This window comes from Drosophila santomea, chromosome 2R (assembly GCF_016746245.2).
Source record: "Drosophila santomea strain STO CAGO 1482 chromosome 2R, Prin_Dsan_1.1, whole genome shotgun sequence".
In the NCBI taxonomy this organism is placed as follows: domain Eukaryota; kingdom Metazoa; phylum Arthropoda; class Insecta; order Diptera; family Drosophilidae; genus Drosophila; species Drosophila santomea.
In genome coordinates, this window is record NC_053017.2 from 11,521,069 (window position 1) to 11,547,349 (window position 26,281).

At 43.9% G+C, this 26,281-nt stretch overlaps 4 protein-coding genes across 8 annotated transcripts; 3 read left to right on the forward strand and 1 right to left on the reverse strand.

The window, feature by feature from the left end:
- On the forward strand, nucleotides 1-654 carry LOC120445072. The gene is made up of 2 exons (XM_039625199.1): nucleotides 1-152; nucleotides 206-654. Exons 1-2 carry the CDS (start codon nucleotides 138-140, stop codon nucleotides 533-535), a joined length of 345 nt encoding a protein of 114 aa, XP_039481133.1. The 5' UTR covers nucleotides 1-137; the 3' UTR covers nucleotides 536-654.
- Nucleotides 637-26,281, reverse strand: LOC120445043 (GTP-binding protein RAD). 5 transcript variants are annotated; one of them, XM_039625152.1, is made up of 10 exons: nucleotides 25,744-26,281; nucleotides 17,357-17,837; nucleotides 10,922-11,075; nucleotides 9,475-9,591; nucleotides 5,213-5,527; nucleotides 5,044-5,132; nucleotides 3,119-3,299; nucleotides 2,856-2,989; nucleotides 2,591-2,695; nucleotides 637-1,852 (listed from the first exon to the last, which is right to left on the reverse strand). In XM_039625152.1, exons 2-10 carry the CDS (start codon nucleotides 17,567-17,569, stop codon nucleotides 1,706-1,708), a joined length of 1,455 nt encoding a protein of 484 aa, XP_039481086.1. In that variant the 5' UTR covers nucleotides 17,570-17,837; nucleotides 25,744-26,281; the 3' UTR covers nucleotides 637-1,705. The 5 variants fall into 5 exon arrangements, with proteins under 5 accessions (XP_039481086.1, XP_039481088.1, XP_039481087.1 ...); XM_039625154.1 differs by lacking the exon at nucleotides 17,357-17,837; XM_039625153.1 differs by lacking the exon at nucleotides 2,591-2,695.
- LOC120445053 lies at nucleotides 14,117-15,408 on the forward strand. Its single transcript, XM_039625171.2, has one exon. It carries the CDS (start codon nucleotides 14,216-14,218, stop codon nucleotides 15,317-15,319), a length of 1,104 nt encoding a protein of 367 aa, XP_039481105.1. The 5' UTR covers nucleotides 14,117-14,215; the 3' UTR covers nucleotides 15,320-15,408.
- LOC120445055 lies at nucleotides 15,443-17,002 on the forward strand. The gene has a single exon (XM_039625173.2). It carries the CDS (start codon nucleotides 15,542-15,544, stop codon nucleotides 16,523-16,525), a length of 984 nt encoding a protein of 327 aa, XP_039481107.1. The 5' UTR covers nucleotides 15,443-15,541; the 3' UTR covers nucleotides 16,526-17,002.

Consider the following 26,281-nt stretch of genomic DNA (forward strand, 5'->3'; position numbering starts at 1 on the left):
CAATTGCAGGTGCTAATAACGGCGGGCAAAAACACTTTGCCAATTGTATAAATGGCGGGAATTAGTCAAGTTGAGCCTCACTTAACAGCCCGCAGTTCAACTAAGAACACTAAAAATCTAATTAACTTACCATTAAAATGCGCTGCAATAAGGTAAGTACAGTTGAGAACATTTAGTGCCTATTGCTAATATATCTATACCATAGGTTATCTTTCAACTCATTGCCTGTTTTGCGACTCTTGAGCTGGCGCTTGGTTATCCCCAAGATCGTACTACGTCAGCGGAGCAGATTCAAAGACTTAGTGATGCCAGTGAAGGGGATACTCCTCCGGAGATGTCTTCAACCAGTGAAACCCTTAGAAATCTATACAGATATGAAAGAACTCTGAGCAGATTACGGAGAGCTCTGGAGGAGTTGGCCTATGAGGAGGCTGCTGATGACATGGAGCTGGCCGAGATCAATGTGTTCCGGCCGCTCTTCCGTTACCGATCCCAGGTGGTGAAGGTGAAGAGTCCCCAGCAGCAGTTTGGCTAACTAAACACTTTAGTTTTCCTCATCTATCAAAAAATAAGCTTTTGCCATTGATACCTTTTATACAAACTTAGCTTAATAAGATGTAAAATAGAACTAATTTATATTGTTAAACATTTAAATATTTTATTGTTTCATATTGGTTGAGCCTATGCGCTTTGCAGATATACACACGTGATTAAGCATATGTACACACCAAACTATGTATTTCCCATTAGAGTTAAGAATATTATTGTAGTTACTTTTCATGTTTCCACTTTGAGCACATTTACTTGAAGGCTTTGTGGAGGACACGTGAATTCCTTGCATTGCACTATTTGTTTTTGGAAGGATTCCTAATATAAACACACCGACACACACATACATATTTGACTAAGGAAGACACAAAGAATATTGACTTCTAACTCTACAATATAAATATATATACGATGGACACTCATCGAGGGCTATATTTTTATTTATTTGTATTTTTCTTATTATTTGAAATCTGTCTACGCAGCTAGCTAACTCCCTGTAAGACTTCCCTAAGCTGCAGAAAAAGAAAATAACAAAGTGTTGCAACCCGATTTTAACACATACTCTATATATGTAAATCTTATATGAAAATCGTTACTCTTCGGTTACATTTATATATATATATATAAACATTTTGCACACCTTTACTCTGCTTGTAAACAGCTAAGCCGCTAGCCAGCTTATGAAAAATATTCCCCCTACTGGCTCATGGCTTAGAAAAGTTACTAAAGTTGCTAGTTAAGTACATAAGTAGTGTTGTTCTCTGTTTAGTTTAGTTTAGTTAGGTTTAGTTAGAATTTGTGGATTTGCTCCTTTTGCTTGGTTCCATTAAGTTGCTCATACACATAGTCGCTGCAAGCGTTATACATACGTCCCTATGTTTTACATTAAATTTGATTTAATTTTTGATTATCAGGCTTACGTTAGACACTACTAATAGCTGGCTGCACACACTCGTGGGTATGCAAATGGCTGTTTACAGGCGAATTGGAGAGCTTCGAAATCTCGAAACCTGTTTACATATTAGATGAGCCCATCTGGTAGCACTTAGAGATAAAGCTTTCTGCCTGCTCCCGCCGGTTATACACATATTCACATATACTCGTATATAAGTCTATATAAGCATATAGACCTATAGATTGGATCGATTCCCCCCTTTTAGAGCACCTGCAGGTTCTCGCAGTGCTTGAACTTGGAGTCCTCCTTGCCCAGGATCCAGGTGAGCATCTGGCGCGCCTTCATGCTGGCCAGCATCACGCTGCGGCTCTTGTACCAGTGCGCCGGCGAATTGGCATCCCTCGGTCCCTGAAAATGGGGTAAAATATTAGATAAATCACATTTACTTTACGTATTCGCAAATGAACAATGGTATCACTTGGGTGGGAGGGGTGGTTTACGAGCTGGGCTTTATGTTTCGGTTTATTTACATTTGGCTTTCTATTCAACTGCATTTTTATGGCCCTGCAGTGTGGTTATTCCATTTCGGGCGCCAATTGAAGTTTGCATTTTTCATGTCCTTTGTGCGGATTCTGGGAGTGGGCACAGGATAATACATAACAAACAAACAAAACACTTTTGGCAGTGGGCTTGGAATAGTTTCTGTACTCTTGGACACTTGACACATTTTCTTCTTGTTGCCAAACGGGCAAAAGTTCTTTTGGCGAAAGTTCAGGACGCTTATATATTATGAATACAATCAACAACACATAAACAGAGAGGTTTGGCTTGGATATTGCTGGATTTCGCAGAAAAAGTGTCTAAAAGGATATTATTTTGCAAGTGCGGTTTATATGGTTTTGCCTAAAAGTATGCTATGGAAAAAAACGTTGTTTTCAGGACACATTGATTCAATGAAAGTATCACATTTTTAAAAACCTTCAAAAGTAATTGGTTATATGGGGTTTAATTTTATTCTATAACATCATGCTAGTCTCGATTACAGGTTGGGTTTTGAAGAACACACTACACATCGATTAAATTCAGTCCGGGTAGCGGGTAGTTATAAGTGGATTTTAAGTCGGGGGTACATTTAGTTTTACTTACCCCTTCGTCGGCTTTAAGATCAGTCAGACAGTTATCAGTTTCTACAGTCTCTATGTTTGTGTTTTCTTTAAATTTGTTTTTATCTTTTGATTTTTTCGGATTAAGCTGCGAAAGCGATCGATGTACATTGATTACAAGACACCAAAAACAGAGATAGATGGGAATACAACTAGCCAACCAGCTAACTAGAGCTATAGAGAGCTACAGCTAGACCTATGGGTTTTCTGTTCTTGTTTTGGGGTTTCATTTGGGATGTGGGACATACCTGCAGCTGGACGTGTTCCTTCTTGAGGCGAATCTGGGTGAGCGTGCCGGCCAGGAGCTCGTCACAGTTGTGATTGATGCCCACGGAGACCTCGATAAACTTGGCTCCGAACGTGCAGGCCAGACATTTGCCATCTACGGGTGGAGCAGAGCAGAGCAGAGTGGAGGAGTGGTGGATACGGATTCGGTCAGGTCACGCCACATAATTGACGATGCAAATGAATGCAACGACTTCGTCGTTTGGTGGCTAATTGCAATACTCACCCTGGGCGGAAACGGCGCGTGAGCGGGCCAAATCAATTTTGTTGGCCACCAGGATGATGGGTCGGTGGCGCAGCAGGTCCATGTCCTGCAGTCGCGATAGTATCTGCTTGGCCCGCGTGAAGGACTCCTTGTCAATGCAGGAGTAGACCACCAGAAAGGCATCCGCCTGCTCCAGTTCGTCCTAAAAAGCATACCGAACAGGCAAAGAGAAACAAACGAGCCAATTGAAACACGGAACTCAACAAGTTTACAACATTCTGGGCATCAGGCTATGCCGTGACTGCCGAAAGTATTAAATGCCGTGTTTTATTGCAGCCCAGTCGGGGTGAAATTAAAAGTTCTTAACTGCGCACCGTCAAGTGCAGGCGTTGAGCGAAAAGTCGAGCATCCATTCAGCTCGACTGAAGCCAGCCCACATTTTCCAACCACCCACCCAACGCCTCACCGGCTTCCTTTTGTTACCCGGCACTTTTGCACTTTATGCTCGTAAAAATTAAAATTATGGCCACTTGGCATCGCAATAACGTGGCGAGCGTTGGGAAAAACTTTCCGACTCGCCCAGACTTTTAATGATGTTCATTTATCTGGCCCATACATTACCAGGTCAGCGAGACGGCTCTATCGTCCAGGTCCTTCGAATTTTCCTTTTCTTTAAGGTGCAAATGCGTTTATTCATTAACGTTTCACGGTGTTGTTCTAAAGCGACTTGCTTTAATACACTTTCAATTCGGAGTGCACTTGGGCCAAACTTTAAACAATGCAAATTGTCTCGTGAACTATTCCAAAGAGTATTTTACCTCTTTTTGCATAGTATTATTCAGCGATTTTTTATACTTTTTTATACTTTTTATACTTTCGTTTGTTTTAGAAACTCGCCTCTTCTTGGCATAAGTCACTTTTCTGAGGTATTTCTGCTGTCCAACCTTTGGCCATACATACACTTTGTCTGCGGTGACGTCGGCAGGTTTACTCCAGCCCAAGGTGCTTCCGGTTCCGTGGCTCAAAAAGCCACGCCAGGCACATCCGCATCCGTATCCGCCATTTGTAAATTTGGCACTTGGCACTTGGAGTCAAGGTGCTCGGGATTGCTCGGGCGGCTTAAGGTCAAACCTTAAGCAATTTATTATTTGCTTTTCCACAAATTTTTGGGCGCCATGCACGAGCGCCTTGGCTTTAATACGTTGATTCTTGTGTCGCACTCTGGAATGGATAAATTGTTGCCATTTCCTTTTGTTTGTCCTCATAGTCTGAGTCGTCATCACCATCGCCATCGCCATCGCCATCACCATCAACGGAATCGTCATCGGCGATTATAATTATCATTATCGTGTTCATTTGTATTGTTTGCCACCCTCAAAGGCGGCGGCAAACGGCCCCGTTGGCCATTTGGCAATCGTCCAGCAATTTGGCATTTCGATTGCACAGTGGCTCAAATCGCAGTACTTATATTTGACTTTCCTCGTTGGGCGCTCCTGTTTTCCCCACCCAATTTGTTGTGCCCAACGATTGTAAATTGCTTTGGTTGCAAGCGACGGCGCCTGTCTGGCAGGATTTTAAATGAATTCCTTAAATTTCAAGGCAGCCTCCAGCATTCTGTGCATTTTGCCATAATTAACCGCATTTCGCAGCTTTCTGCAATAGTTTTCGTAGTTTTTTTTTTGTCGACTTCCCGAGCATTTCCCTCTTTGTTATTGTGGGAGGCGGCCACCTCTCGCATTTCAGCAACTCATTTTGCATCTGTAATTAATTCACTTTATGCAATACATGCCCGCATAGTTGGCAATTCACCATCCTTTCCCCTGGGTAAAACCTGGTTTCCAGGCACCCAGGACACACACACAGGCTGGCCAGTTAATGGTGAAATATTCAACGGCAATTACAAACACAAATAGGAAGGGAGTTTTGTCCATTGACAAATGATTTACCTTGCTCTCTGGATTTCCAGTGAGGAACTTCAGTTCCGATTCGGTGCCATTCAAGATGATTGAGACGTTCTGCTCGGCATCGTCGCATTCTGCAAAAAAAAAAACAAGTTTAATGGGGCACTGGTTACAGCTTCAGTTGACATATGGCAAACTCATCGTTCCCACTAACCAGGTCCATCGTAGGCATTGATGCAGTCCGAGGTGCGGAACTGCGAAACCAGAGCCTGTTTGCCCACACCAGCGGATCCCAGCATTTCGACGCGATAGAATTCCACCGGCTGATGGTTCTCCTGGGCATTGGCGTTTCCGAATCCGTTGCTGCTGCTGCCGCCATTGTAGCCACAGCCCAGTCCCAGGCTGCTTCCGCCCCCGGCCACGCCCCCCAAGCCGCCCACGCCATTGCGTGTGTGCATGGGACTGGATGGAGCCAGGCTGTTGCTCCTCGAGCGCCGGCGACGGAAGGAGTCACCTCGATTGATGATACCTGTGGCAAACAGAAACAGGAACAGAAAACAGTGGAGAATTGTCAAAGCTCGGTGAGACTGCTTGAAAAAGAAAAGCGTCATCTATTTCATATTCCAACTGCATGTGGGAAACTTTTGTTAGTCTACCTGTCATACGCGGCGTATGTGCAACGTGCGCTGACTTTGCGACTCGTTGCGCATACGCCACGTAGCCGCGGCAGAAATTACAGCTTCTGGCCGCAAGGGCTACATCAACAATAGTTAATCTGCCTTTTGTGTGCCATCTGTGCCACCGCCACCCTCTCCCGCTGACCTGTCTGTCCGGGTTTTCCTGCCAACAGTTAGAAAAACACATTTTTCGGTCAGACATTTAAGCGATGTTTCCTGCATTTTTGCACCACATAAATGCCAAATATTTACATTATAATTCGCATATACGATGAATATTAATGGCAGTATTCCGAGCCATTTAATGTGCTCTTAAACAATAATAAAACAATTAAAAAGACACCGAATATGATGTGGGACAAGGCGTAATGGTTATTTTAACCCATTGCGTTGTTCCGGAAATCGAAAAATATTCCTATGAATTTAATCCCATTTTTTGCCTGGTCATATAAATTGTTTACGGATTATTTTTGATTTTCAATTTATAGTAAATAAAGAAAAATGCGCAATCAAATTATCCAGATACATTTATTGAATGCAGCTCGATTGTCATGCTGCTTAGCTGTGGTCAAACCGCACACATAATTTAATAACAAAACCGAGGGCATAACAAGTAGATTGACCGAACAAAGGCCGTATAAATCTAGATATAATCCTCACATCTGTCTTTACCCTTCCATCTTCTACCCAGCTGCCTCACATAGGGATAATGCCCGACCGAAAAGGTATTACCCAACCAAGATGCCGAGTCAAGAGCCTTTGAGCAACATGCGGCCATTGTCATTTGTAATCCCTCAGGCCGGTTGATGTACGCATATGTATCAATCTGCAAACTCAAATGTGTCTGTACATACATACAGACGTACATATATACATGGCCGACACTGTCCGATTTGTTCGGTTGATGCATGTGTATGTTGTGTACGTTTGAAATGTCATAAATAGATTTATTGCCAGCCTTATTGCATTTAGCCGTCGCGCGAAAGTGTAGATGTATATATAGTAACATACATCACAGATTTTTCAGTATTCATTGGCATTTGCTTGCTCCTCATCTGCGGTCATTAATTGTGCAAATTGATTTAATTGCCAAAAGCGTTCTAAACATTTATATTTGAACACACATGTGTGGGGGGTACGTGAATGGGCCGTCATCATTGGAAAGCCATAAATCCATTTTGGGTGGCCATATTCCCAATTTTCTATTTCTGGGGCATTGGGGATTAGGAAACTGCGCGTGTGGGAAACAATTCATTTGGACTAGGTGCAAACGGTTGGCCATAAAAATAGCGATTTAGTTTTGTGAAATTTCTCACATCATATACTTAGCTACATATGTGTGCAATGTTCATAGTTATTCTTAGCCATTGGCTATAATTGAGAACTGACTAATCTCTGGAGTAATTGCAGCACATTTTCCTGATTTCTCGTTGGCCATTCCTCATTCTCGATTCCTCATTGCTCAAACAAACGTTTTCGTTTCACTTGTCTTTGATGTTGGTTCAGCTCTTTTCATTTTTTTCATTTCACCCGCGAGCATACTCAAGTGTTTGTTTGCTCGGGGCATAACTGTTTGAGAAAATAAATCGAACATTTTATTTGTTGATTGATTTACAGTGGGGCGAGTGTGGCAGGAGATTTCGCATATGCTGCCACTTTTGAGATATGATTAACCGACTCCAAGGTCAGACTCATTTTGTTTATGCGAATATACATACACCCACTGCTATACACAACAATCGAATGTTTCGCAATTGGCTAAAAATCGCTGGAAAATATCAAGGCGAAAATGCAAATATATATCACCACTCGCATTCGCACTCGCACTCGCACTTCATTCAATTACAATTCGATCCTGGCGCACAGGACAATTGGCGGCTCTTGTGTGGAAATGTATTTATATGGAAAACTCATTCAGGCCTCTTTAGTGGCTGCCATCGATGACTGACACTCGCCTGGGCATTTCAATTAATCACACACCACCCAAGTCACACAATCACCCAAATCACCCAATCAACCCAACCCGCCCCAAAACATATTCGATTCAATGTCGGCCTGTCAGTTTTTCGCTGGCTCATTTTAAATTTGCCACTCGTGGCGAGCGTAAATGTACATATTTGATGGGTGGGCACAGCTCCCCTTTACCGACACGAACTGACAAACATCTTGAGCGAATTAAAATTAATTAAATGAACGCACATGACTCCTGGCAAGAGATAACCGCAAAGTAAATCTGCCACCTCGTGACCCAACCAACTACAGGGCATTCCACTTGTATTTGAAAGCAATTTAGTTGAGCAAACACAGACACTTCATTGAATTTTAATATGCACTGCATTTGGGGACGCTGCTCAGCCGCAGTAAGAAGTTAACCAGGAACTTTTAATACCCTTTGATGCCCCTTGAATTGTTAAAACCGACGTGCAACGGTATGCCTTTTGATTTAACAATCATGCACTAGGCATTCATGGTATTTAAAACAGGTGCCATTTAACAAGACTTTGACAGCTTGTTTTTAAATTTAAGGAACCTAATTGGTGATTTTTCGCATCTGTTCTTTGGTTCTTTGAGAGCTAGTTGAATGTCTGAATAAAATTGGCAAAGACCTTTACTAGGAATTTACATGACAAAGCTGCCATCTGAAATTTACTTTAAAACTTTTGTTTTTTATGCACACCTATTCGCAACTATCCGTATCCCGTGCTGCCCCTATACTGCGTTTGTCAAATGGTTCTGGCTCCTCCTTCATGACTAAGTTATGACACCTCGTCCTGTTAGTACGCAGGCTTGTCGTCTGTTTCCTGTCATGTCTGCTCAAGTGTTCCGTACTCTCTACTCCGTACTCCCTACTCCGTTTACCGTATTCCGTATTCAGCTTAAACACGTACTTTAAGTCTGGCATGCACTCATGGATGCAAAACCCTCGCGAGGGCGGGATAAGATAGCTACTATAAAGCTCAGCACCTATCTAAAGTACAGCAGAGAAAAAAAGATTTTTTTTTTACCAAAAGGAACACTTGTCAGTAATACGTACCAGCTTAGTCCGGTTTTTTAATCAATCAGTCAATCTATATTTCACCGAACTAACAGTCACTTTAATGCGCTGATAATCACAAATTTATGTGAGCCATGCAGCTAAGCTGGCTAACCGATCTAATTGAATTTGAGACACTTGAAATTGTTGCAAACTTTCTCAACGAGATATCATCTTCAAACTTTTAACCGAAGTGCCTTACAGTTCCGAATCGCACTGTAGTGGGTTGAGATGGCACACAGTGCGTATGTGTAACAATAACGTGACACAAATGTGGAATATAAAGGGAGGAAAAAACGCACACATACATATGTAATGGCAAAACTTTGCAGGACTATGTGTTTCGGTGAGTGTGTGTACATATGTTTTCGGCTGGGTATTCATATTCTATGCGGAGTGGCATTTAGTGCCACTGATATGTCCTTAACATCTTCGGGTAACAGCCTTTTAAGATTTCAATAAGGATTGCTGCGCTGCGTGTCCCGGAACGAAACTATAATTTTATGCCGTCTGGTGTATCGTGTGTCCCCAAGATGATGTGCGTGATCCCATCTCCTATCTCCCAGATACCACATCCCACCTCCCAGATGCCTGTTCCCAGATCCCTGTTCCCAGATCCCTGTGGCCTCCAACAAAACCCATGGCCGCATTGTTAAGATGTGTAATCCCAGTCATCTGGCCCTCGGGCTTTGTTGACTTTCAATTTCGAAATTAATAAATGCTCCTCAGTGGCCCTTGTTACGCTCCTCGAGCTGGTGAACTCACCTCCCTTGGAGGCGCTGAAAGTGCGCAATCTGTCCACATCCTCGTCGTCGTCGTTGACGCGCAGGTGATGCATGTTCATGGTGGGCACGTCCAGGAAGGCGTTCGATTTTCTGTGTGCTGAAAGAGATTAATGTGGATTGCATTAGGGATTAGGTTCAGCCATTACGCACATTCTGCACAGTTTAAATAATTTAGAAATGCACTAAAATGAAATGACAGCCGAACTGGTAATTCACATACACTGATAGATGAAACTTGATTCTTATGATGACCATAAATGCACTTTTAATTGAGTTTATTAAAACATAATATTTCAATCTTAATTTCTGGATAAACCTATATTTTTTCAGTATATTTATATATTTCCTCTATGATTCCTGTCAAGAGTGCTGAGTGAAAAAAAACAACAATTTGAATATATGAATAAACATTGGCACGCAAAACCCGACCGTAGATAAATATGCGAGTAACCGTTCGGTTAAACCTGCTGCATTACTGATTCAGTATTCCCTGCTCCAGCTGGCTGACATTTGGACAGCTTTAATGTTCCGCTTCCCCATGTCGAGTTGACAGAGAGAAGTTCCACACACATAGTAGCTGTAGCTCACTTGCCGTCCGGGTAAACTGGGTCAATGGTTAAGTTCATCGAACGGCCACGTTAATTGAATCAACATTATTGGAAGCTACTTAACAAAGGGCCAGATGAAACTACCATATTACACTGCCATAGTGTGTCGAATCAAACTGTTTCAGCTTCAACACCTCGCCTTAAAGTGCTGCACTCCAGGAGGATGCCCCATGCTCCTTTGGCCACCAGGACTTAATGGTCAATTTTACATCGCCGTTGCTCTCGTGCTGCGAGCAATTTGGCTGAGAGCTTAGTTTATGCCACATAAAAGATCAGGCTCAGCACTTGGCTAATTTGTTGCCGTTGTTTCGCCGCTTTGATGGCTCCATCCGGCCATTAAAAGCCACAACTTTAACTAACTTATGTACAAGTGCGGTCGAATTGCTAGTGAACTGTGCACAAACATCTAGCGCAGACTAATGGTATAAAAGCTTTGGAAAAAATTAAGTGATACATTTTAGTTTCAAATTTTCTATGGTGCTTGGTAGCACTTTGCCATTTTTGGTTTTAACAGATTTTATGCTAAGTAGAAACTGCCAGAGATTTCAAATCGCTTGTTTTAGATTGCTTTTAAGCGAAATGCAAGAAACCAAAGAAGAGCTAAAGCAATATAACTGTCAAACTTCCTAGATCTTAGGTTTTCTTAAAACTACTTTTCAGTGAACCTAATCTTGTTATCTACAAAGCTCCTAGGTACTGGCATTTTGAAGTTTACCCGCTTACCATCTTACCAACTGTATGCACCTTCTTTGGCAGCCACTGGGTTCCTATGTTATTCACCGCAATTGTGGCTGCTTATCTCCGGCGTAATTTACTCACCGTGCGTCTGTGGCCTCCGCTGCGATAGCTTACGGCGCTGCGGAGGCGTCTCCGTCTCACTCAGCCGGGGCTCACTGGTGCAGTAGCTCCGGGTCTCCTGGAGCGTGTGCTGCTGTTGCTGCTGCTGCTGCTGCGCCTTCGTCTTCTGCCGGACCTGCAAGTGGGTAGGAGTGTCTTTAAACCGGGGGAAACTACATATATACATACAGCCAACGATCAAAGGCGGCCCAAGGCAATCGCTGTGATTTATGGACTGCCCTTGCCGATTGACTGCGAAATGAAATTGCATTTCTCCGTCGCAGACGGACACACAAATCAAATTGCATTTGTTTGTCCTTTGGTGAAACATACGCCCACCCATCACCCATCACCCATCACCCATCACTTGGCCATCGCCGCCAATGGCATAATTTATCGGCTTGTCTCGTCCTCGGTGGAAGGGCTCCTCCGCGATCTGAGGAGAGCTCTGGCTGGAGGGGTAAATCCCTCTAAATGTCAAGGCTAAACGCCTTGGCCACTCCAAATGCAATCAGCGCCAACGCTTGTTTTGCCCGCCGCAAAAGTTTCCTGCTCAGGCACTTGGAGCAGGGTGAATCAGGATGCCTGTTCCAAATCCTTCATGGCACATCCAAGTGCCTGTCAAGCGGCCTCAGCTCTGCGGTGCTCCATTGGAAAACTAATTTCACCACCTGTTCTTGCAATGTAAGCTTCTTGTTCAGTTTCTTTGGTCCAGTGTGTGAGGGCGATATATTTATAGCTGCTGCCATAGCCGCATGCAAAACGGCCAACTTTGTTAGCCACTTCCGTTTTCCTTGGCCCAAAAAAACAGGGGCGAGGGCGAACAATATGATTTGGGTGTTGGGCACCAATTAGTTGGCTGTTCGAAATTATTAAGTGGTGCCGCTTTTGCCCTTGGTTCTAATTAATGGGAGAATATTATAGGTACTGGATTAATTGCCTAATATCTTGGCAGTGTTTCATAATTTAAATTATGCAATTTGCACAGATTTATTTCTGCATTGAGTTGGAATATCAAATGTTCATTTTGTACACATCTTTCTCAGAGCTTCAAAATTATACGCTATCCAATAAAATCTGTTTTATGCTTGATCGAGTTATGAGCGTGAAGGTTTTGTGGCCTGAATTTGCTGGTGATCAGGAATCCTAATCCCCTGAAAGCCCTGCTGATTCCGCCACTGTGCGGGCACAAGGTTTCCCATCGCTGCAGGAACGGCACGCCGGAAGCGCTTGCTACGTGGCGTCGGCTGTCAAGTGGCCAGGGATTTGGGCCACGTTGAGTTGCTGGTCAGTTGGCGGAGGGCCCGACAAAAGCCGCCAAATCCGCAGGAAGTGTGGCTAAGGGGGCGGGGCGGGGCGGCCATTAGGCGAGCTGTCAGTGTAAACGTTCCTTGTTTATTTAGTGGCCGCTCTTTTGCGCTTTTTACGGCGCACACACACTTGTTTAGATATATCACTACGAACCGGACTGTATACGTAGTACGTATGTGTGCATTTATCCTGGCATTTCATGGGCTCTCGTGACCAGTAATTGCTCTTCCTTCTTGGCCAAATGTTTGCTTGGTCTACTTTGCCGGCTTAATCAAATATTACGACCCACACATCTGATCCATCCGGATGCAGTGGCCAGTGGTCGGTTGGCTGGTCACTCAGATGGCCGATGCTCAATGCTCGATGGAACTTCGCCTTCTCGCTTCAGAAATTAATTGCTTCCTGGCGCTAGTTCATTGACCATGCGGTGCTCCGCGGCATGTCCTGCGGCGGAGTCTTCAATTTGTGCCCGCTTAATCCCCAATTAGTCCTCTGGGGCAGCGCAGATAATTTATTTTCTTAATGCGCTCCGTTTTGCGCCGCTCGACATCGTCGCGGAAAGGGAATTAAATTAAAATGCGAAATTAATTTCACATTTTCCAGACAGACAGACAGTATTTGACTTTTAAATTGATAAGACAGATTTCTACCCAAAAGATTGGTATCTTTAAATTTATGCCACAAAGCTTGCTTTTCTTATATCATACGAGTATATTTAGTTTGCTGCAATGCAGTTTCTATTTTCTATTTTGCTTACAAATTTATTTTGCTACTGCTTAAAGTTTTGATTGCACACAAGACTGCAATTTCCTTTCCTCCCATGAACTTTTGTGCCGAGAGTCTCCAAATATTTTCCTATTCGTGGCTGTCTTATGTCTATTTTGGCTATTTGTTGGTTTTTGTCTACAATTTGCATGGGATGTGTCTGACTTTGGCTCACAGAATGCCGTGCAATACGAAAATAGCTTTACAATGCGACTTCATCGAGTTCGCTGTTGTTGTGGCATCTGCTCATTAAACTTTTGCGTCTGCAGATGAAAAGTGCCAGCGACTTATCGACATTGGGACATCATGCCACTGAGCACTCCAAGTTTACTTCCCCATAACAAAAGTCGTTTCAGCGCTCCTACCTCGCTTTTAATACCCTCCAATTTCTTGTAAGTCAAAGCAGTAACTTTTTTCAGTAGTACTAACACTTAGTATGTGGATTTTTAAGCAAGTTTACAATATATCTCCTATAAAGATCTCGCACAAATGTGTGCAATCAAGCGCTGAAATGTAGGCAACGATTTTTGGAAACAAGGTATTCAGTAGTCGGAAGTAGCCAAACATAAACTTCTCACTTGCTTAGCTGCGAACTCATTACGGCCACGCCCACCGAGAACATGCCGCCCCCGGAAGGCTGGCAACCATGTGTGTGCGTGTGTGTGTCTTGAAAACTTTTTCTATATAAATTACCAGCTCGGGGCGCATCTCAGGCGATGAGAACGACATTTTTAGCACGATGCACGGGTGTATGGCTGCTTTTTGTTGCCTCGTTTGCTTACTAATAATATCGTCGGCAGCAGCAAAAAAGGGGGATTCACCAGCGAGGGATATTCAGCACCAGAAGCTGCGAACTGGAAGCTCCAACACCATACTCTTCCCCCGCAGCCAGGAAAACTCATACGCAGCGTATGCCGCCACGTGGCGAAAGTCTTTTGTGCGAGACAAGCATCAGTCCGATGAAATTGAATTTCGCCACGAAATAACTCAATTCACACGCCGCACTGCAAGTGTTTCGAATTCAAGGCTCCTCTGACGGATGGCTGACGAATCAATTCAATTGGAGACGTCAGCGACTTCAGATTTTTTGAATAAAAATTACAAATAGGCCTTTCATTTTCAGTCAACAGAGGTGGACGCATAAGTCGGACGGGTACCGACATTTTTTGGATGGAATTCAAGTAGACACACTATTTAATCATGGAAATGCGCGATCGACTCCAAAGGCTAAGAAACCACCCAAGCATCACGTCACACGCCACGGTTAGCAATAGTGTAGCCAAGTTTGCGATCCTGAATCTGGATAGAAGCGATGGCTTAGAGAACTCGGTGACCAAGATCCTAGTGACGATCGAGGAGATGTTCTGGAGTTTCTTTGAGGAACACCAGAACGAGCTGGAACTGCAGCGGATGGCGGCAAAGACTTTGAACCAGCTGACACAGCGTTACAGGATCAACACGCAGGTGGACTTGAGCTGCACGTGTCCGCAGATCTATGAGATCGAATCGGATGATGCGATCATCAACAAGTACTACATCTACTACCAGGTGATAGCCTGCTCCAACAAGAACCAGAGCTGGGCCATCCACAACATGCGCCCCTATGTGCTACTCTTCCGCCGAGAGTGCGCCAAATTGGACATGAGCTCGGATAGTCCCTTCATCATGGGCAACACCTTCCACAAGCCCATTAAGTTCTTTATGGAGTTGGTGGAGGAGCTGTTCGCCTACTTCTACAGTGGTCACGTGCAGTTCGACTGCGCTGCCCAAATGTTGGATCCCTTGGATCTGAACAGCATCGAGCACTACCAGAAGCTACTGGCACCCAATGAGGACTTTGTGAACTACTTCAAGTACAACATGAGCTACTGCAAGTGCCTGCGCATGCCGGCCAGGTGTCCGGCTTACGAGTATCCGCAGGTCACAGAAGATCACACCTTGCCCTTCATCATCCAGGCCAAGAAGAAGCGTTGTGCCAGGCGGCGCGAGAAGATGGCCGAGCCCGAAACCAATTTATTGGATCGAAAGAAGTCCATGGTTAGACTGCAACGACCCAGCGAGACGTCGGCCTTGGAAACTGGTCTGGCAACGGACTGGGACAATCGGGACAATCGGGAAAGCACCGGCAGGGAACTGAAGAGGTCCATCTCTGCACACCAACGTCGCAGTCAGAAGTCTATCATAAGTATTACCAAGGAAGTTTACCAGGATCCGTTTTCTAACAACCGCCATGAACTAACTCTTAAGGATTCCGTACTCAGATGGTCGGTGAACCCACAAATTCTCAATTCCGGTGTATCATAAGTTTTCAAATTTTGCAACCAGTTGTTACATTTATTTAATAAGAGGAGTAATCCATTTTAGTAAATTGTGTACTCAGTTTCGACATTTTATTTGCTATTTATATCAACTTTTTTTCTCATTTTGAAGTATGGCCGATATGATTACACATTCGTCGTCGAACTAAAAGTCAAACAGACGTATTCCGGGTTTTGCTACAAAACACACAAAACAACCAAAACGAAAATGGAAATGCGCGATCGGCTGTACCAACTGATGGTGAACCCGAGCTTCATGTCCAGAGGCACGGTGACCGCGAGCATGGCCAATTTGGCGGTCGGGCATCTGAACATCTCGAATGCCATGCAAAAGACGGTGATCAAAATTCTGCTGATGATCGAGGAGAAGTATCGCACTTACTTCGACAGCTATAAGAAGGAGCTGGAGCTGCAGAGGATCGCGGCAGAAACCCTGCACCAGCTGATCCAGCGCTACAAGATCACCATGCAGCTGGACGCGAGCTGCACGTGTCCGCAGATCTATGAGATCGAATCGGATGATGCGATCATCAACAAGTTCTACCTCCACTACCAGGTGATAGCCAGTTCCAACAAGAACCAGTGTTGGGCCATCCAAGGCCTTCGTCCGTATTTGCTGATCTTTCGGCGAGAATGTGCCAAGTTGCGTTTGAGCGAGCAGAGCCCCTTCTATCTGGGCGATGCCTTCCACAAGCCCATCCAGTTCTACATCGATCTGGTGGAGGAGCTGTTCTCCTACTTCTACAGTGGACACCTTCGGCTGGACTGCGCCGCCCGTCTGTTGGATCCGTTGGATCTGAACAGGATGGAGTACTACATGAAGCTATTGGAACCCAACGAGGACTTCGACGAGTACTTTCGCCACAACATAAGCTTCTGCACGTGCCTGCGGCCGCAGCCCCTCTGTCCACCGAGTGAGTACCATAAGAAGGTCAAGGATCAGTCCGACGCATATCTCAACCATGCCAAGAAGAAGCGCTGTGCCAGGAGGTTTGAGAGAATGGCCCAGAACGGGGCACAGACCTCGAAGCGGGAAAGCGGTTCTTTGGAACGGAAAATATCAGTTGGCAGCGCGAAGACTACGACCAGCCTGAGTCGGGAGGCTTCTGTCGTGGAAGAGGCCGTTTCCAGTCGACATCACGAACGAACTCTAACCAATCGGCTGATGAGCGCCCTCTGCATTGTACCCTGATTTACGCTGATATGGACCCAGCTATCCCAGCTCCAATTAGGCAAACTCGAATTGAAATCAGTCAATTAAACGGGCGTTCTACGTTTCTCGGAAATGTCTGCGGAAATGTAGTTATTCGCATGCCCCTTGAATATTTGTGGCACGCAAGTTGGAGTTGTTTACCGAGTAAACTTCAAAGTGATTTGCCGATGGTTATGCAACTCTCTATTCGCAGGTCCTTTCAGCTGCGCACACTCGATACTCAAAGTACATTAATTAAAAGTAAGCTAGAGTTTTCACTTAACTCAAGTGGGACACTTCAAAATTTGTTGTCAGGTAAACCAAATGAAGTTTCATGGGCTCGCAAGGCTTTCAAGTTGGCTTTAAAATTAAAAATGTGATTCGTGATTAAAGCGTTTGAACATTATAATCTCTAATGTGCAAAGCTATTGTATTGCATTGCCAACAAATATAATATTAAAATGATTTATTTCAAAAGAGTTGCTTTTTATTTTGTAGATGGAACCCAAATGCTCCAAATACCATTTCAGAAAATCAATTTCTTTTTATTTCTTTAAAAATTAAAAATAACACATTATAATATTGTTCAAATGGCAATCTGCATGTGCGTGACTACCAAATGGACTGAGCGTCGACGTTGGTCGCGTATTTATAGTAAAAAACGTGCATTTATTGAAAGCTATAAATAAATAAGCAACTTTTGCCAGCGCGACGGGCAGATGCAAATGCTAATGCTAAATTTGTATCGCTTGGGTGCGTTCTAACATTCTAACGTTCTAACGCTCTAAGTTCTAAGGTTCTAGGCGCATTACGTATACGCCGCGTACTCACCGATCTGGCGCCGGAGGTGATGCGGGCGCTCTGGGAGCGCGTAGCCGGACGGCGTCGCCGGTAGCCGGGCGTACCGCCCTCGGGCGTGGCACTGCCGGAGGCGCCGGGCATTCCATGGATGACCGTCTCGATGCTGGCGCCGGTGGCACAAATGGAGGCGCTGCGCGTCTTCTTTTGCATCCGATGATGCATTGGCGAGATGTCGTCCACCATGGTGAGTTAGTGAGTTGGTGGGTTGGTGAGTTTTTGGTCCCCGTTTGGCCGACTCCTGGGAAATTTCAGCTGTGTTTTCCGGCAATTTTCCGTAACGAGTTTGGTCAAGTCTAGGTGTGGTTGCTACTTGTGTGCATTAAGCAGTTCGTGCTGTGGCTCTAGTTGCTCTATTTTGCTGTTTGCAATTTGCTGCTGTGGATGCTTTGTTGCATAATTCATAATCTGAGTTTTGGGATGGTGTGTGACTTTTGTTTGTTTGTGGTGCACTCTGCAAATAAACCGTGACAAGCAAATGAAACGAATGCACAAAACATTTAAATGAATTTCTCAAATTAAAAATTACACTTTTTCTCGAATATTTGGTCTTCGATCGTGACGTGACCAAGTTCTACAGAAATAACCCAAAGAAATAGTATACTATATATATATAATTTTTGAAAAGCAAAAGTGAGCTACGAAAAGCGAATTTCATCTGCGTTCTACAAGATGCGATGTGTGTAACAACATGCAACATAATTTGCTGTGTGATTTTTCATTTCGCCCGCAGCCATTAAACATAAAATTCCTCTGTTTGTTTTTCCAACCGCCCCCAATCCCCCCAAATCAGCCCAATCCCCCCGGTTCCCCATTCGATTTATTTTTAAACGTGCCTCACGCGTCTCTTGAAAAGTGGGTCAGCTTCGGTAGTTGGCCAAAGCCCATTCGCATTTTCAGTGGACACCCCAAAAACGACAAATTGCTACAAACAAATTTGAAATTTATACGCAGGGGCAAAGCCTTTGGGTATTGCGGTTTCTATCGCAGTTATATAAAGGCTTAGATGACTGCTGTGTGCGTTGGTTATGCAGGCGATTGGGGTTTTTCATTCTGATTGGTTGATTGATACCGGGAATATTGGATTAACTTTTTGTTTTTATATATCAGAGTTTTCATTTTACTTAGCTTAGACTTTGTCAGCAGCCTCTATACCTTTCATACCTTGACTTTTTATCATACCATTAAAGTCTTACCTTTTAAAACAATTCATTATTGGTAAGCCCTTTTGTTTCTAAGCCCTTGCTCACTGCCCATTTTGTATAAAACACATTTACTGACTAAAGCACTTGATAAATGTTTCCCAGAATTTTCCCCAGATTTCTTTCCATTCATTTCATAACAAATCGCTGTTTGGTTTCACTTGATCTTGTCCGTTTATCACGTAATCCCCTTGGTCCAAAAATAAACTCTTCATATTGGCTACAGTTGCTAACCCTTGCATCACATCATCCACATGTCGAACTCGAAAAAGTTCGTATGGTTTCCTATAAGAAAGGCATTTCACAATTGAAATGTAAATAAAAGTGTGGAAAGTGTGGAAAGTTTCGAGTGGCATGGCGTGGAAAAATTCTCTTTAAAGAGTTCGCAAAGGTTAAATGAGCAACGTAAACTGCAGACTGCGAGTTCTAATAGACACTAATTTCCATTTGCCAGTGAAGATTTCCCGAGGCGAAATTAAATCCATTTCTCAACTAGCCCAAAGGCAAGGAAACTGAAATTGAATTTTACGACAACCGATGAGATGGACTTTGGAGTGGCGGAAGCGAAGGTAGCTGGCGGGCCAATCAAAACATATTTGTAATCCATTTAGGCATCCTGTTCGCTCCTTAGACATGCATCATTAGCCACTCGACCCGGGGCATCCTATTCCATGTGGCCCGCCAGTCCGTAGTCCGTAGTCCGTTGTCCGCCTCCATTCTCCTCCATTCCAGTAATCGAATTACGCTTTCGCTATCTTTTCATCCGCACTTGCACTTAAGTGCATCCAGGACACTTTTCGCACTCTATCGCCGCCGACAAGCGAACTTGATGAACTTGCAGTTTCGGCCGCGTTCATTCGAGGGCTTTAAGGTCCTGCTGCTTGGTAATCAACTTGTGCGAATGATTAAAACATAAATAATTAAAAGAAACGAGCCACCCTTTCTTCGCGCTTAGTAGAAGAAAAGATTCGGGCCAAGTCCCTGGCAAGTAAATAATGCAAAGGACTCGGGGGAAAAGGGAGCAGAATAAATACAAAAACTTGGAAATCTCTTTAACGCGGCAGCATATGCGAGAACAGTTTGAGTTAAACAGAACGCGGCACTGAGAGAAACGGATAGCTAGAATGGGTGCCCTAAAAATGCATAAATGTGCATGTAGATTAATGGGAATTCTATGTTTGCCGAAGTATGAAAGAAATCTTGTGTGAGTGTATTTTACATTATATTAAAGCATTTTTTCTTGTGTATAACTTGGCCAAAAGCAGCTAAAAAGCGGCTAAGTCCACCCCAGCTTTTGGCTAAAGCAGCTTTAAAGGGTTGCCAACAGTTTCTATGCGACTTTACGCTTGATTTGCCACATAAACCGAGAATCCGAGCATCCGAGAATCCAGCGATGCATTACCAGGACACACGAAAAGGGAAAGTGAAATGGGTACGCTGATGATGATTTCAGCTGCTGACCCATTCAGTCGTGCATGAAACTCCAGGCCACATGGCGATGAAGTCGTCGTCCTCCTTATCGTTCTCCTCGTCGTCTTCGAAGGATCCTTTGTCAGCAAATGGAACTGGCTCCTCGCCTTGTTTGCATTCAATTGATGCCACTGGCATTTCTGGCCAACAACAGCAGTGCGTGTGTGTGCGTGTGTCTGTGCGTGTGAGTCCTTCTAATTGGCCGCAGGAAGAGTAGGTAGTTAGTGTAAGCATGCCAGGACTCGCCTTTAAAGCTACGCCATGAATGTTGCTATTACTTTTCATTTTTATGCCTATAGACTTTGGGCGGCATTTTCGGGGCCATATTAGTGGTGCGGCTGGTGGTCATTTGCCTTTATGGCCCGATATGAGGTGGCCAAATTTTCGCTCCTACTCTTATCGGTTGGCCTGTTGCTAGTTATTAACATGAATATGTTCGCTTCAGTATCTTCTGTGCCCGGCTAATCAGGCCACCCAACGATGTGGCCCCAATGATGACAGCTGCGCCCGGTTCCAGGCAACCAAAGCTATCGCAGAAATAAGCCCAAAAAATGGTTGCTTCGGCCTACCAATATAACCCCTCAAAAAAAAAAAAGGAAAAAATAAAATCCCCGATAAAGTGTCAACAGATAACGCGTATATGGCAGCGGTGTGTCCTGAATGAAATTCGACTGTTTCGGTGGTTCATTTTTAGTTGGTTGGTATGACACCTGAATAACACAATGGTGAAACCAGCAAAAGCAGTTAGCTGAAACTGCAAATCAAATGGATTTAATTGGAAGCTGATTGCGATTGCGAATGAATTGATTTAAAATGTCCAAATGTATAGTATGTTTTGTTCTACATAGATGTGCAGCTAATGTGATTATTTGTACGGAGCCATGAGAAAATCTGTAAAATATACGCTATTAAGGCACATTAATGTTGCTTTAAAATGCAGTTCCCTATTAGCCAACTAATGCGTACAATTTGCTCCCCCAGGAAACGCTTGTTTTCATCTTGTCCAGCGATGACCTTGGGCCACGCCTCCTTTGTGTGCGAGTTTGTTTGGCGTGCCAGCGGCTTCCTTCAACATGTCCACCTCCACATCCACATCAACCGTCCACATCCACGTCCTTGTTCGAGTCGGTGTCCATGTTGTTATCCGTGTGGCAGGACAGCTCGTGTCGTTCTCAGTGGATGTTCGCAGCGTTTGTTTAATGTTTCCCTTTGAGCCCCATCTCGCATCGGGGGTATTTGCTTATGCTCATGGCCAACACCTGTTGCTGCAAAATTAATTTCAACGGGTCACAGGGTGCCGGTTGCCTTTTCCCAAAAGGTCAGGGGGGTCAGGAGTAGAGTAGAGTAGATTTTTCTTAATGTCGCCTTATTAATTTCTTGCCGCTGATTGGTGACAATAATCCAAAGCTAGTGGGAGCACTTTCTGGCTTTCTGGATCTTGGGCCAAGCTTTGGCATAGAGCTGGCAGCTTTTCAACGCAAATGAGCTAAATAAAACACAAAACAAAAAATGTTTTTATTGCGCATACGCCACGTTGTCGTTGGTTTTGCTCTAATGGGACAGCATGTTATTAGCAGCGAGCTATTTCATTATTTTCTCTCTCTCTCACTGCTCGAATGAAAACAAATTTGAATGATTAAATAAATTATCCAGCATTTGGATCTGACAGCGGCGACTAAGCGTGAGAAGAATTTTTATGATTTCAAAACGAGCAAAAGAGCAAAAGAAGCGTATCATTTAGAGATCATGATGAAATTCCTTCAGCCCATCCAATTTTATTTGTTTTCAGTTAACCGCCGAGGAAATCATTGCCCGCCCAGCAAAGATTTTCCAAACAGCTTGACATTAGTTTATGTTTATTTAGTTTTCTTCACGCAAGTGGCCGCCGAACAGTCATTCCTTCTTTTTCTTCGATGAGGACCACGAATATAAACAGGGATTGCTGGCAGGAGAAAGGCAAACGGAACGGAGGCGGCGGAGGGAATGAGTGAAATCTGTTGGGGAATTTACTTTGCTACAAAGATTTTCCAAATCGTTGGGCAAAATGGAGCTCAAGGGCAGATTATGCCGCCTAATGTGCCGTCTTCTTCGCCAGATTTCCACCGCCATTTTCCGCAGCTCCCTCGAATCCCTGTCTGTTTAGTTTAAACTCGACGTCTTTTACGGTGATTATGACACATGTTGTGTGTGGGTGTGTGTGTCGGTGTGTGTCGGTGTGTGTTGGTGTGTGTTGGTGTGTGTGTAAATACTTGACTGTGCCAGAACGTGTTTATTCCACCTTTGGCTGCCGCCCGCTGTTTACTTCAAGTGGCATTCATTGGGGTCTTGCCATGGCTTGTTATTCTCAATTTAGATTCAAATCAAGCCAAGAGTCTGGCCGCCGGCACAGATGTTTACACAAAAATTCACTTCATTTAGTTTGCGACAGGATAAATGCGGCACTTTGAAGTGTGTGTCATAATTAACTATCGGGAAATGTCCTTAGGCATTTGGCATTTGCTCAGCGGCAATTTGGCCCGGAAATAAATCGAGGAAGTTTACGATTTTCTTTTTTTCTTCCTTTTTTTTTTGTGTTTGAATGTGTCCCCTTACCCGTGGCCCTAATTGGTTTGCATTTGATTTCACATGGTCTTTGTTCGATTTTATTACGGGAATTGGATTTTCCCAGTTCGACCATTTGAGGAATTTCTTTTGTTAAATCTGCTAAGCCAACTGAAAAATGCCTTTGCAACTGAATAATTGAGAGGGAAAAGCCAGAAATATTTGGCAGCAGCAGGGTACACATATTTTATGCTACGCTTTGTCACTTTAATAAAACCAACTGTAAGAAAAACATTCAAGCGAATGAAATTCAGCTAATCTCTCCTAATTTCGCAGATCTTGGCAAAATTGACCAACCTCTTGGCTGACACAATTTTTCTTCTACTCCAGTGGTTGCCTTCAAAACTGTTTGACTGGAATCAATGGCGCCTCCTCCTTCTTCTTGGAGCATCTATCTGATTTTCAAACTCTTTATGCCATTCTGTTTGCATGGACACTGCTGACCCAGACACTTGCAATTATGTTTCCCGAGGAGGGAAAACAGGGCAGATCCTGAAGGAAGTGTTCTCAATGTCCATCAAAGTAAGCTGGGTTGAATGGAGGAAGTGAATGGAAGTGGCTGCCGCCAGGGAAATACATAGAAAAATGGATAAAAAGTTAAGCCAGCCAGGAATTTATTCGCATTTGCTGTTTGTTTGTTCGTTTCGATGCGGTTTGGTTTGGTTTGGTTTGGTTTGGTTTGGGTTTGAGTTTGGTGTTGGGTTACTACTGTTGGTTGCCTTTGGCCGCTGGCAGCATTTTAAGTGTGTGCATAAATATTTTTGTTAGTTGTGTCTGGCTGAGGGGGGTTTATTCTGCGGAAATGCGCCCCACTTCACTGACATCCCAGCCACTTGGCTCCCACTCCAATTTGCTGTCCAATTGTCACTGGCATGTGGCTCAGTCACGTTTTTTTTGCTAAAGTATAACTGGAGTTATGCACGGTGAAAAACCAGTAGCAGCCAGCACTTCCATTTCACTCAATTGGGCAATGCTGAACCCTTTTTCATCTCACTTCCTACTGGAACATTTTGTGCTATGTAGGCGGGTAAATAAATGATTATATTTCCCACTTACGACAACCCTTTTCGCCCCAGTGCAGCAGTAGGAACACGAAGCTGTCATGTTCATAGCTTTTCCGGGCGTAAAAAGTCCAAAGAGCAATGACAGGGGCGACGACATTTTTGGGGGCCAAGTGCTGTTTGTAGGGGTATAAAACTGGATAATGGGATGGCCAGGTGAAGGTGGACAATGCCGCGACCTGGTCGAAACCCAGATTCAGCCTCCAGCCACAGCAGCACGGAGGCAAAGGACGTCCGATGTGCCATGTGCAGGCCAAAACGCTTTCAGGAACTCACTTTTGTTCCCAGGGCTCGCTCGATGGGCTGAACTCCACGTTGTAGTCGGTGCAGATTTTAATTGAATTTGGAATATTTTTGCCCCCAGTGGCCGGGGCAATCTGGCCAATCCATTTCGGCCAAGAGCTACGAATTTGGCTATGACCAGATAGGCGTCCTCAGCCAACTACCTCTGCAATTAGTGGTGGCTGTGTTGGTGGCTCGTGCTCAAACTCTAATGGAATTAGTTGTTAATTTGATTTGCCATAAAAGCAGTCCGTGCCTCAACTTTCATTTGTATGCGGGTGGGCTTGTGGCTCCATTCCATGCGGATCCTTTGCCAAAGGGCGTGGCCAGGAAGTCGCGTGCCAATGGAGCCAGACACTTTGCTTTAATTGGCCTGGGGCCAGTGGGTGCAGGAGCTGCAGGAGCAGCACGAGGAGCACAAGGAGCAGGAGCAGTCGCATCCAGTCGCACACACATTGGAAAAACAGTGAATTGAAATCAAAATGCCGCACTGCAGTGTACATTTGTTTTTCCCACTTACTCCGCCGATGTCCCGCCCTCCGCCAAATGAGGATTGTGGTCATGGTTGTGTCCTGATTAGGTTCCAGATCTCCGGGGAATTGCTGCGGCGATTTGTATCACTAATGATTGCCCGCAATAACTGCCCTTTGTTTGCTCCATTCAGTTTCGCTTGCTTTCGCTGATTGCGAGTGACCAGCAATTTAATACTATCTGATCCAGTCGGTCTCTATGGCTATAACTAAAATGTGCTCTGTTTTTTTTTTTTGTCTATTAAGACAAATGTTTCAGCAGTGCATTGACATTTCACTTGAAGTACAAAAACCGAATGATGAGTTTCACAAACATGAAACTGCATATAGTTAATATATGAGAAGCAAACATGCAACATAATTCTTGAGAAATGTAATTACTAATCCTAATAAAGTTCACAAAAAAAGGGGGGCGAAAAGTATGAAAATGAATTACATGGCACTTTAATTATAAAAGCATTAGGAAGACAACATTTCCATCAAGTTTTCCATTTGCATTCATAGTTACGCTGACTTAGCCGCAAATTGTTTGTATTCTCCCCACGTTCCCCAGAGTTTTTCTCTAAATTTATTTCACCATTTAAAGGCTTTTCCTGTCCCTAAGGAGTTTTTACTGCTTGATTATCGGGAATATACCGCCAGCCTCGGCAGATCCTGTACTCCATGACTTCTGATTAAATTTTATTTTATTTTACTGTATAGGTTCATGCATTGCCGTTTGCAGTCGGAAATCCATTTATCTTTTGTTACACTGCCCGAATTGATTGTTATTTAGCAATTTCCCGCAGGTCCCCCTCGTCAACGAGCGAATGCTTTATGGCACCCCAAAGAATTCGCTCTCAAATAAACCATTTCGAAGGGAAGGACCATAAACTGATGGAGGCTGCTGACTTTTTGGCCGTTGAATACTTAATGCAAAAGGGCAACGCGGCGTATGAGTGTTTCTGTTTTCTGTTGTTTCTGTTTCTGTTCCTTTTTTTGTTTTTTGGTTCTTTAAGGTATTTCCGATTATCCTGTGCCCAAAAAGAAAGCGGGTAAAGGAAATGGCACTGCGAATTGGTGGGTATTAAGTAAACAAATCGAAACGCAGCCGGAAACGCAAAAAGTGCCAGGCCACACGACACTTTCGCTTAGAGTTCTTCTACTTTTTTGGGGTAAAATATCTATTTGGGTCACGACATTGCAATTAGGCAATTCAATTAATCAAAACAAACCTTAATTTCGACTGTTGGCACCTCTGACTATCCCAGCAGGAATCGAATTCCAGCGTCCGCGTTTTTTGTCGGTCACCAAACTCGACGAGAATCCATCCAGGAAATTTATGCTATCCAGGTTGGCGGCACTACTTATGTATTTGATCGATAATTGGTATGAAAAGAAAATTGTGATGGCGGCTCACTTTATGCATATATGTATGTATATAGCGAGATAATTTTTTGCACTTGTTCACTTCTCCTTTTCCGTGTTTTCCGTTATTTTTAGATAATGTGAAAAGAATCCGAAACCGAAAACAAGCACATACAATTTTTTTCTTTTTCAGATATTTCAGATTTCAAATATATTTTCCACCATTAAACTTGTGTACCAATCGCCGGCATACACTGCATATATTGAGTATACTATAGTGTTTTGATTATTTTTGTTGTTTTTCGGTTGTGGTATTTCCCAAACGCGGGTTTTCCAACTCAAAACGAAACGATACGTGAGGCGCCAGGCGATTTTCCAACCGCTTTTCACATCCGATCCGTGCGA